General features: G+C 35.5%; 1 protein-coding gene across 1 annotated transcript; it reads right to left on the bottom strand.

Annotated features, from left to right (window-relative positions):
• Positions 1-4,791: 4,791 nt before the first annotated feature.
• LOC141847014 (ethylene-response factor C3-like) lies at positions 4,792-5,670 on the bottom strand. The gene has a single exon (XM_074735013.1). The coding sequence runs from the start codon at positions 5,564-5,566 to the stop codon at positions 4,883-4,885; it is 684 nt and encodes a 227-aa protein (XP_074591114.1). The 5' UTR covers positions 5,567-5,670; the 3' UTR covers positions 4,792-4,882.
• Between the last annotated feature and the right edge of the window lie 7,677 nt (positions 5,671-13,347).

Below are 13,347 nucleotides of genomic sequence, written 5' to 3' on the forward strand. Positions count from 1 at the left end.
TAAAAAAATACAATATGATGAATATTTTTCTTTCATCCCAACGTACAAAAAGCATAATTGTCCACAATAAATCATCGTCCAAAATACAATCATCTTACATAATCAAAATAACTACCACAATATCAAAATTAAGTGAAAGAAACAAAAATGTATTCATCAAACCCAACATCACAAACATAAGCAACTGAGCAATTCCAAGGTTTATTATAAAGAACCCATCGATTTCTTTATAAAATCCGAACCGACCAAACCGATAAAAAATCTTGCTTCATGTTCCGCACACTTGAAAATTTTCATCAAACACAACATCACAAGCATACTATTTTAAACAACTGAGCACAAAATCTTCAATTTCAGATGAATCCAAACTGAACAATAACTCAACCTTCACAGAATCTTCTAAACAATTGTCTTACATGATCAAAACAACTACCACAATACCAAAAGTGAGAGAAGCAAAACTGTAGTCATCAAACACAACATCACAAGCATACTATTCTAAACAACTAAGCACAAAATCTTTCAACCGTGCTGTTGTATGAAGGCCTGATAACAAATTAAAGCCCATGGGCCGAGTCTATTAAATAGATAGCATAGCCCATTATCTGGCGTTCACAAGCAGTCCTCCGCTTCGCTTTCTTCGTCGCCTCTAATAAAGTCAACAACTTTGACACGAACCAGTCTGTTGCTGCTTCCTCTTCCTCTTCCTCTTCCTCTTCTCGCAGAGGAGAGGGTGAAGAAAGTATCGTCCGCATGGAAGGGGAGAGACCATCGCCGCCTCCTCCACCGCAGCTCCAGGGAGTCATCATCATCTCTCTCCCTCCTCCCGATGATCCCTCAAAGGGCAAGACCATCACCGCCTTCACCTTCTCCGACGACTCTCCTCCTCCGCCGCCTATGCCGGTACCCTCCGCAGTGGTCCGATACTCCAGCGCTCGACCCGGACACCGATACTTCCTCTCCCACAGAAGGGCCGCCGTCTTCGCCCTGGGAGCCGCGTTCCTCCTCTTCTCCCTCTGGATCTGCCTCTTCTCTGAATCGCCGCTGCAGATGGTCAATGGGACCCAGGAGGAGAACGAGAAGGAGGAGAAGCGATCTTTCTTGTTCCAGCTCTTCCCCAAGTTGGGCCGTCGATCCCTACGGGAGCTCGGGGATGTGAAGCTGGGATCATTTGGGGCTCGCCACTATGTAGGATCGTGGAAGAAGAGGAGGAGGAAGAAAAGGGGAAGGGGTGGAGGAGCTCGGCCGACAGAGAAAAAAAGAAGAGGAGGAAGGGGGGGGGGGGGGGGGGGGGGGGGGGGGGGGGGGGGAGCTTAGATGAACGGGGGAGAAGAAAAGGGGGGCGGCCAAGAGGAAGAGAGGCTCGCGGGTGGGGAAGAAGAAAGGAAGAATCGCGGCGGGGAAGAAATCGCAGGGAAGAAATCGCGACCTAGGAGATGGGCGCGAGGTACCGCTGTCCACGGGAAAAAAAGTTGCGCCGCGATGGGAATGAGTTTAGCGATAACCGAGGGAGGGGTAGGTTATGAAATCAGGGATATCAAATCCTTATTTTGATTTCCATTCCCGTCTACCAAGCATTAAGAATGGGAATGAAATAGATTTCATTTCCATTCCCCTCTCCTAAACCCGCCTACCAAGCGCCTCCTAAATACTATAATTAATCATCTTAATTTAATTTGATCATAGACTAGAGATGGAAGTTATGATTATAAAAATGATTAACTATTATTTAAAAATAATATTCTGAAAGTGTACAAGAAATATATATATGATAGCGAATCATATTCTTATCTTTTCATATTCACTATAGATAGAATCTGCCATTCCAGCATCCCACGCGGTTGATCAGATCTATAATTATTTGTGAAGAGGTAAATTGAAAAGTTACAATTGATCACTAGGAAGAGGGCATTGTCTCGCCTTTGTCGAAATTCGACTCTTATCTATTGTAATAAATTTATCTCACAGTAACCAACTTAATCATATAACGAAAACGTGCCTTTTTTATCCATAAATTAGGAAGAGAGTCATTTAAATTACCCAAATCAATATCTATGCAAGGACAAAGCTTATAATTGTCAACATAACTTATCACTTTATTGTCATTATCAACAAATAGAACTGCGGTCTTATATATATTTCCTAATTAAATTGCAACAATATATTTTTTTACTGATTAATTATTTAAGACAATTCATAATCATAATTTCGTGGCGACTGGTCTGGCGGCGAGAAAATAATGGAGCAGTCAAAATCGAGCCGACAGGATCTTAAATGTAGGTAATCAAATGTCGAAGTCCTCAGTATTTAAGTTAACTGTTGACTTAGTCATGTTGACCTTCTCGAACATGTTGTCGCAACTCCATGGCAATCAATCAAACTGGCCACTTTCCCAGCACCTTCGTTTGTATAAATACAAATATATATATTGCAAATGCAAATATCAGAGTATTAAAGTAGTGTATTATATATCTTCAGCACAGGATTGTATAGGAACATTCGGTCAACCTTAAGTGTAGTTCGTTGGTCAAAGGAAAACTTAAGAGATAGTTAATTTGCAATGACATATATTTCGATATTGACGTGAATAAGTTGTTTTATTAATTTGTAATGGAAACATTGAAATCGTAGTCCAGATCAACATGAATGGTCAAAGTATATCAGGAAGGGAAACAAGTTTATATATAATATTTATACATGTTTATTTATAATATTAATTGAATACCTCAAAGTCTAGTAGCAAAACTCAATTAGAAAACATATATATAGCTGACAAATGAATGCGTATAGAATTTATTATATTAATGCATGTTTAGTTTTCAAACGATCTGGATGATGATCAAGTTTGCATGGTTAATTTGTGTAATATAATTAGTGAACAAGATAACTGTTTTGAAGATAAGGATTGAGTGTTCTTGAGGTGACGACACATGCAAATGCATATCATATTCAAGTTAGTCTGGTTTCTCCCTTAATCATTAGAATTAAAATTTGATATACACTCTTCTATAAAAAGGTGAAATCCGTCACCTTAGCGGCTCCACACGATCGGCCCCACGAGTAGCAAGTTTGCAGAAATCCAAATAGCCTAAGTAGATTTCGATCAAAATTCACTGATCGACCTAGAGAGCTTAGATTACACTCATTTAAGATCGTAAAAAGTTCAAAGGTACCCTCCATTACTTATTTTGGGCTTCACATAGATACTCAAGTATTATGCTAACTTTCAGCCTAATTAAACATTCTAGTTAAAGACTTTTTCACTTTGGCACTACTAGGGAAGTCCGAAAATAGTAAAGGATGACACATTAATTTGGACTCCTTGATCCTTTAGAAATTCACATGACTTGGAATGTGTGTAATCGAAGTTCTCTAGGTCGATCAGTGAATTTTGATTGAAATCCAATAATAGACCTAGACTATTTGGATTTCTGTGAATTTGCAACCATATGAAAGAGTAGAGTTTGGAGAAGATAGATTTGATATCAAATCTTGATTCTGATTTTAATAGTTAAATTAAAAAAATAAATTTGAGTTGTATAAATCGACAGATGAAAGAGGAAAGGAGAGAGATATTTGCTTTCCATGAGTGCAGAGAGAGGAATGGAGAGATGTTGAAGTTACATGTATCCAAATCATAGAAATACTTTTTATATTTAATGAAGAGAGAAATTTACTTTCAACGAGTGGAGTGGAGAGAGAGAGAGAGGGAGAGAGATGTAATTAAAGTTGCATGCATCTAAATTATAAAAAATAATTTTTACATTTAATCTTTTAAATGTGAAAATCAATGTGCGAAAAGTTAATATTAACGGGAGGAGTAGAATGAAAAAGTCATCGCAAATTAATATCCTTCGATCATTTTCAAAATATGATGTGTGATTTAGAAAATTTTTAAATTTGCCTGCGCTTTTCGGTAAATCGCCTATTATCATAATTATGAGATTGTATATTACAAATTTTTAGAAATAATTTTTATATATAGTTCCATTAATAACAATAATAATAGGAGAGGGCATGTAAGAAATGGTACTTGTTGATGTGATAGTGACAAATTAACTAACTATAATTAGGGGCATTGATTTGTAAGAATACTATTTTAATCTGATATGAATAATTAAATTTATATTTTACTAAAAGATAAGAAAAAAAAAGAAGACAATATATAGATCTTCTACTTTTACTTGATTCCTTTTCTCTGTTGTTCAGATCGACAACAAGAGAATTTGACTAGAATGATAAGAAATGATCAACAAAAGGTAGAATTAATGCTTTTGTATAAAAGAACCCTAAGCATTAATTAGAATAAAGAGTTGGTGGACGGCAATATAATTATTTATTTATATACATTATCTACTTATTATATATCAAATGAATTCAACCACCTGAATTCAAGAATATTAAACTCCCAAGTTGAGAATTCAGCACTGTCTTTAATGTTATTGGATCCTTTTGGCGTTTAGCGTTCATCAGCACATGTGTCAGGAATCACTTCTCTTGATAATATAATCTTATCATAAGCTTTGTTTTTTCTCTTATAGGACACGTAAGGGTTGGAGAACCACAAGCCATAAACCCTAATTACACGTCAGCTCTCCCTCAAGGGAAACATGAACAACAAGTCAAGAACCATGGGTTGGGCACTGAGGAGCTAGCTAGCTAGCTAGCTACTTTAATTAATTAAGTAGGTGGGAAATAGTTAATATATAGTACTAATTAACTTTTTCAATGCAAAAAGAGAGACATATTGGGCACTTAATTATGGATTTTTCCATCATCATCAGTAAATAATTGAGTGTTGTAAATGAAAATGATTGCTTTAAGTAGAAAGAGAAAAGAAGTGATCTGATGAGTTTTACAGTGGAAGGATATGGAAGAAGTTTCAGAGATTGCGACTGTGAAAGTTGTGATCGAAGTAGTTGAATCTGTTTGAAGCTGTGAGAGGTTCGAGTTCGGAGACTCTAAGAAGCTCCTCCAGGTAGTCGGCGCCCAAATCCTCGAGCTCCAGGACATTCTGCGCCGCCTTGCTCTTGCGGCTCCGCCGGCGGCGGAGCGAGTGTTTCTTCTTGAGCGCCATGACGAGTGAGTCGTCGCAGTCTCCGTCGCGGCCTTTGGCCCAGCCGAGCTGCTGGATCGACTCCTGCACGCGCTCGATGGGGAAATTCAGCACCGCCAGTTGGCCTCGCATCGACAGCGCCGCCTGGTCGTAGGCCATGGCGGCGGCCTCGGCGGTGTCGAAGGTCCCCAGCCACACCCGGATCCCGTTCCTGGTGGAGTCCCTGATCTCCGCCGCGAACTTCCCCCAGGGCCGCTTGCGGACCCCGCGGTAGCCCCGCACGCCGCCCTCACTTCTGGCCGGCGGCCGCTGCCCCCGCCGCCTAGACTCGGCCTCCTCGGGGCCGCTCGCTCGGCCCTCGCCGCCGCTCTTGGCGCCTATCATTTCGAAGAGGACCATCTCATTGCTGTCGTGGACGTCGAGCGGGGGGGATTTCTCCGACCCCGGGGGGAAATTAGATTCGAACGACGACGGACAGGAGGAGGATTCCGACGAGAACTCAGAGTCCATCCTCGATTAGATTCCCAAAAATGGGGAAGAATCTCGATAGATTTTGGATTGGATATCGATGTTGGAAGGGTTGGGAGGGGGATTTATACTTGGAAACTTCGAAAGTGAATTCAAAGGCGTCGAGTAAAGAGATCGAGCAGGCAACGGAGAAAAGTAAGCGCCCGGGGGGAGAGACAGGGACAGGGACAGGGACAGCGGGCGGGAGATTTTTCAATTGGACCGGGGCCCGCGGGGTCACGTGTCCGATGACGTACGGCGGCTATATGAGACAAAGCTCGGTGACGTCATTCGGGACAGCGACCGATCCATGAAATATAGATATAGATATAGATTCGGCCGGATCCAATGGTTGCCCCTCGTGGCAGGGAAAGGATCTTGGCTTAATTATTTGGCTGTAATTACTTTTAATTTGCAAAATAAATAAATAAATAACGTAAATTGTGTGATGGGGAAAGTGTTGCGAAGGCTCCCACTGGTGGGGCTGTGTCTTACGAGGTTAAATATGTGAGAATTGGAGTTTTTTAGATTATCTGATCGAGATTTAGATATAATTAATATAAAATATTATACTTATATGTGGAATTGTCAAACGAATCCATCTCAGATGGAATAGATTAATCTGTTAAAAATTTATCATATAATAGAGCGGGATAGGATGAGACGGAATAGACCGGTCTACTAATTTGACGTGTTAAAAAATCTCCAATTCAATTCAACCTAAGACAGATTGTGAGTTAGACCGATCAACTCACGAACTTGTTAAAAAATAAAAAAAAATTAAAAATTTTAAACTGATTAAGTTAAACTTTCACGTTTAAATTGTGATTTAGGATAAACTCACTAGTCCATCAAATTTTCAATTGAACAAAATTAAAATTTTTTAACTCATGGACTAATCCAAGTCTACAGACTTATTTTGGTCTGTCTAAATCTATATTAAAATCAATTAATAAAATTTTAACTCAATCTATTTAAATTATTTGACGGATCAAGTCAGAGTCTAAATCAAATTGACGATTACACTTACCTATAAGAAATATAATCAGTACTATATATATATATATATATATATATATATATGAGAGCTGCTTTTCCCACCCTTGACACTGCACCCTCTCTCCCACTTCTTCTCTCTCCCATTCTAATGACATTTCTATCCTCTTTTTTTATTTATTTATTTTTTTAAATTTTATTTAATTTAATTTTTAATTAATTTTATTTAAAAATAACTCTCATATATTTTTAATTTTATTTTTTAATTAATTTAATTTATTATTTTTTCATCAATACGATATTTTTTTTTCAATTTTATTTAATTTTTATTTAGTTTTATTTTTTAATCAATTTTGTTTATTATTTTTTATCAATACTTTATTTTTAGAATTTTATATAAATTTTATTTAGTTTTATTTTTAATCAATTTTTTTATTATATTTTTTTCAATTTTATATAAATTTTATTTTCAAATTAATTTTATTTATTATTTTTTTCATAATACTTGTATTTTTTCAATTTATTATTTTTTAAATTTTATTTTTTTATTGATTTTAAGTGTCGAATTAGGAAGGTAATTTAAAAAAAAAGAGAAATTCTGACCTATGTTAAAAATTATATAAAATAAAAAAATAAAAAAATTTGATAAAAAAATAATAAACAAAATTGATTAAAGAAATAAAACTAAATAAAAATTAAATAAAATTTAAAAAATAATAAACAAAATTAATTTAAAAATAAAATTAAATATATATATATATAAGTATTAATGAAAAAATAATAAACAAAATTAATTTAAAAATAAAACTAAATAAAAATTAATATATATATATATATAAGTAAAATAAAAAATAAAGAAAAAAGGGTAAAAAATGTCATTTGAATGGGAGAGAGAGAGGAGGGGAGGGGGGTGCGGTGTCGAGGATGGGAAAAGCAATTTGCTATATATATATATATTTAAATATAAAATGATAACGAATAAATTCATTATTTATATAACAAAAAAAACATAGAAAAAGTCAATGAACTTTTATTTATGCAATATAGCTAGACAATGTGGAATAATATATCTTGAGACAAATTATTTAATATCATTATTTTATTATTATTATAACTCAAATATATACATATTCTCCAGAAACGATTGACCAATAAAAGTGAAAAGGTTATCCATTACAGTGAGAATTGGTTGTCTAGTCATGAGTTTGAGTGGCTGAAGTACTTTTTAATTATTTTTATTTTAAATTGGTTATATATGCACAAGTACCTAATGTGTCACTCGTAACACATTTATTTTTGTTACAATATTTTTGTTATCTCCATCACTTCACTTCGATAAAAGGTGACAAATATTTTGTCACTAACACTATATTTATTCATAAAATTAATTACTATCTTTATTAAGGACAAAAATAGAATGAATTTCATGACTAATAGTAAAATGTGATAATACATTTACAAATAAAATTATCTTCATCATTATGACGAAAATGATCCGTCGTCAATTGGAGTAAACTTAACGGGGTGAGTTGTGCTTTGGATGCTGAAGCTAAGGAGTGAGTTCCGGTGGGTTAAGTAAAAAATTTACATTCTAAGACATGATTAATTAAAGAATAACTAGCATCAGCTGAAAGAAAATGATTTATTTATATTTGGGCAACAGTATTTAAGAAACGATATTGTTATGGGTCAGTATGATCGGATCAAGCTACAAGTCAAGATTTAATTAGCTTATTTTGAAGATACGTCAGACTAGGGCCACACTCACCATATCAAGCTGACTGAATTGGAGTCCTATGTCTCAGTTCAACAACCTTGACTTGGTATTCGAGTAGATGACAACTCAAAATGACACCAACTCGGGCTCCCACGCACGACTCGGCGTTAGGCCTCATGCCTCCAACTCGATTCTCTCTCAGCTCGGTACTTTGCTCAACTGGGGTGTCCGAGCTAAACTTGGAAGGTAGTCCAAGTCGGGGTCCAACACTTGACTCGACTCGAAACTTGACGGTCGACCTCTCTGTCAACTAACTTCCCTTCCCTCAGTGCCATGCTCAACACTCAATTCGACTCCTTAGTCATCTATGTCGCGCGTCGCCTGAAGGATATAGACGACCACGTGAGGGGATGGTTAACCTACCCCCATTAATACGACATGATGATACAGTATGATGATGAATAATATGACTTTTCACTGCAACAATGGGACACTTTCTTTATTTAGATGAGACATCTCCTCTGATAAAATCTTCCCTCAGAGATTCTCTTTAATCACAACGTGACATCCCTCCTATAAGTCTATATAACTCCTGCTCCTCGCACGATGCAGGTATGCATAATTATCACAGATCCTCAATTAATCTCATTACTTTATTCCTTTTTCCTCAGAGAAAACTGATTTAAGTGTCAGAGTGATTGAGCCAGGAAACCCTTAGCCTCCGACCTCACCTTCTTTCTATTCTTACAATACTATGGAGCTCACTAGGATCGTGGGTCCCATCATCTTTCTCTCTTCTTCCTACCCGATCAGCTTGCTTGTCAGGTAATTAGTGACACATTTGAAAGACGATTTCAACGGGAACCGATATAAATTAGGTGACAATAAATGAGCTTTGAACATCAGAAGAAAAAAAATGGTAAGAAACAGAAATTTTATAAAGAAAGCTATTTTATTTGCTGTGATGCGACAGAAGCTTTGATTGAATTAATGGAGTCAAGATCAAATCAAGGCCAAATTAAGACCTTTGCATCCTGCTATGAAGCTTCTGCTGTCACCACCATGATTCTGTTTTTGATTTTTAATTATTCTGCAGAATTGTTAATATTAATTTGTCTGATTTGTATGTGTAAATAGAATCTGTTTAGTGTCAAATGATATTATTATTATTATTATTATTATTATTATTATTATTATTATTGTTTGATGGAACGAAAAAGTCCAGTGGCAAAATTATAATCATATAAAATTATTCTTTCTTTCTGACAAATGTAATTAAAGATAGATACTGTTGCAAATTAAGGAGTGTTGACTGTGCTCTGTATCAAGTCCATTTAGAAGATGAGGAGGAATAAGTCAACGGTCGGATTGAATAGTATAACGACTCTTTAACCTCATCGACACTCTTACTTTAGATCTTTGGTCCTTTAAATGCACCAAATTTAGGGAGTTTGCGTCGTGTCATCTTTCTACTTGTCTATACATTCATATTGTTCTAAGATACCCTAGAGTTATCCCCAGGGCAATGATGCAACGGTAGGACATCCGGATTGTGACCTAGGGATCCGCGATTCGATCCCTAGCTACGGTGTATTTGCAGGAATTTTCCTCCAAATGGGGAACGCAATCAAAGGATGCTGGGCATCTGGATTCACCATCGTATGCGCTTCCCGATTTACCCTGATCATGGTCGGTGGGAAATTTCCGTGGGACTGAGTCGACCACTCCTAGGGATTGAGTCCATGAGACTGACTGAGATTTATCATTTTTTTTAAAAGATACCCTAGAGTTCACTTGAGTCAAGTCTTTAGTACCTCAATGCATCTTCGAGTATATTTCATTCGGAATTGCCCTAAAATATAATTCACCTTATATTGGGCCTTTGATTTCTCAAATGCATCCAATTTTATGAGCTTGCTCTATGTCATCATTCTCCTGTAAACTTTCGGATCTATCTTGGGTACTATGTTTCGAATCTATAATTAAATCATTGAATTGCCCAATAAACCTATTCAAATCTTTGTACGATTGAGCCACTAACACAGAAGAAGAAGAGAGGAGATGAGGTTCGAATCCTGGCGAAGTCAGGCAATACCCTCCTGCGTCATAACCAACTGCACTTTCTCGATTTACCTTCTCACAGATGGTCGTAGGGCCGACCGTGTAGGGCTGCTAAGGTGGCGGATCCACCTTTTGCAGAAGAAGAAGAGAGGAGATGAGGGTTTATTTATACCCTCCTACATCGTGATCAACTGCAGTTTCTCGATTTATCTCCTTACAGATGGTCGTGGGGCCGACCGTGTGGGACCACTAAGGTGGCGGATTTCACCTTTTTATAGAAGAGAGGAGTTGAGGGAATTGCCCCCAGGGCATAGCTGAGTTGGTTATGACGTAACAGAGTTGCAGAAGAGGGCAAAGATTCGAATCCTGGCGAAGCCAGGCAATACCCTCCTGCGTCGTGACCAACTACAGTTTCTCAATTTACCTCCTCACAGATGGTCGTGGAGCCGACCGTATGGGACTGCTAAGGTGGCGGATTCCACTTTTTTTGGATAAGAGTTGCAGAAGAGAGGAGATGAGGGAAGCATAAATAAGGAGGGAGAATTTTATCCGTTGTTTGGGAGGGAGTGAGTTAAAGAGGGGACAGGGAGAGAAAAGTAAGTTTTACCTTTATATGCTCATGAATCGTTATAATTTTTTATATGCTCATAAATCGTTATAATTTTTTACATTCCGATTTGGAGTGTAAGACAGAAGGAGAAAAATTCAAAAATATTTTATTTTAATTTTATCTCTATTTTAAAATATTAATTCTTAAATTAACTTATCTATTTAGGCATCTCGTTTTTGTGTCGTTGCTTTTCACCACCCAATGCTCAATTGCTCACATTCAACGACGTCAATGCCAACCCTTGCTACAAATCTTTTTGAGGACAAGACTCAAGAGGACAGAGACATATAATCTTAATTTCTTTTTCTTCTTTTCCTCCAAGAATAAAGACTTATCCAAAAAAAATGCGTTGTTTATTTTATAAGACCTTTCATATCCTAACTTCTACATGCAATATTGATAGAATTTTATAATTTCTCATCTGTCTCTACTGCGTTGTCTTTTTTAAGAAGTGAGGATATTTTTATAATTTTATATATTTAACTTTTATTTTCTTTCCTTTCCACCCAAACAAGGTAACACATATTACACATTAATAAATCTTCCTTTCCTTTCAAATAAGGGGAACATAAATACTTAGGGGGGCGTTTGGTTTGAAATTTTTTTCTATTTTTGTTTTTCATTTTCTATTTCTATTTTTTTATTTTCTAATCTAGTTTTTAGAAAATAAAAAATATGTTTGGTATGATATACTGTTTCTATTTTCTAGAAAATAAAATTAGAAAATGCGTTTGGTTTGTTAATATGAAAAATTATAAATAAAATAATATTTTATTAACAGATATTTTTAAAATAGTTTGGAACGTTCAATATAATTAGATTAATTGACTACATCTATACGAATACCGATCGAACCAATTTATTATTTAGTTGATCTAATTAAATTATTGAAATAATTGATTATATTATATGAAGGAATATGAAATAGATAAATAAAGTTAGTTTTGAAATAGATTAATGAATAATTATTTCATTTTGAATTTAAAATAATTATTTCATATGAATAGATATTTTATGATATTTTTTTAATTTGAATTAGATATAAAGTAACAAAATTCAAAGTTGTTGAAGTATTTGATCAAGATTGAGCCTCCGAGCACAAGATTCAATTTTTGTAAAGATGGGGCTTTTTCTTCTTGGATTTCTCTCTAACCAGACAAATGAGATCTTTCTTGGAAGTTTTGTTTCTGAAAGAGACGTCAGTGACGATCAAACCGAATACTCGTGGATCGACAAGGAATCCATCATTCCTCCTCCCGACGACCAGCAAGACGTCAGTGACGATTTCTGGATCTTCATTAGTCGGTGGCGCCATGAACCACGGTCCTCTGCCTGGTCGGCGATGGCACCAGTAAGCAAGGACCTGCCTTCCTCTCGCTGAGGTGTCGCGGTGCATCAGTTAACTTGAATTCAACAACCTTGAATATGTGTTTTGTGACGACGAAGAAGGGGAAAACGTTGCATTTTTATATTTTCCTATAGTTTTTATTTTTCACATAAAATAATATTTTATTATTTTTTGTTTTCTTAGAAAATGCCTTTTCATTTTTCAGAGAATAAAATTAGAAAAATACAAAACAAACAATAATTTTTAAAAAATAAAAAATAAAAAATAAAAAAAGAAAATGACCAAATCAAACACCCCTTTACTTTCTCTTCCTTTCTTTTTTTCCCTTTTTGTTAATGAACTTTCTCTCATCCTATCCAAATAGAGTTAAGATTCTGAAGTTGTTACAACCTACGTAGGTGGAGCTAATGTAGGGCTAGTGTGGGGTTCAAGAAAAAATTTAAAAAAAAATTAGTTTCAAAGAGGAATATTAATTGTCTACGCTGGTAAAAAAAAAAAAATCATCAAAAAAGCTAACAAATGTTGTAAATCCGCCATGTAATCACCATGATCATGCCAATAAAGGATTTATCTTTCCAAGAAAGAGCGTCAAATAACTTTTTTATTTTTTATTTTTTTTTATGAATATCATATTGTATAAAAAAAATAAATGTCAGATATTTTACGTTGTATATGTAAATGAATATTTTATAAAAATTGAATAGGTAATATTTTCATTTAAAGTTAACATTAATAAGATATTCTCTAAATATAATTTGAATAGGTGTAAATTGAAATGATAATATTTTGATGAAGTGAGCAATATATCAGATAAATTTAATAATTTAGAAGTATTCATTAAAAAAAAAGATAAATCTCAGTTAGCCTCATTGACTATCCCTGAGGGTGATCGATCTGATCCCATGAAAATTTTCTACCGACCACCAAGATAAATCGGGAAGTGCACGCAGCGGCCAGTCCAGATGCCCAGCATCCTTTAATTGTGCTCCTCATTTGGAGAAAATTTTTTGTAAATACGTGATAGCTGGAAATTGAACCGTAAGTGTCTGGGT

Source organism: Curcuma longa, chromosome 1 (genome assembly GCF_044706935.1).
Source record: "Curcuma longa cultivar G26 ecotype Majalengka, Jawa Barat chromosome 1, ITB_CL_G26_1.1, whole genome shotgun sequence".
Lineage (NCBI taxonomy): Eukaryota > Viridiplantae > Streptophyta > Magnoliopsida > Zingiberales > Zingiberaceae > Curcuma > Curcuma longa.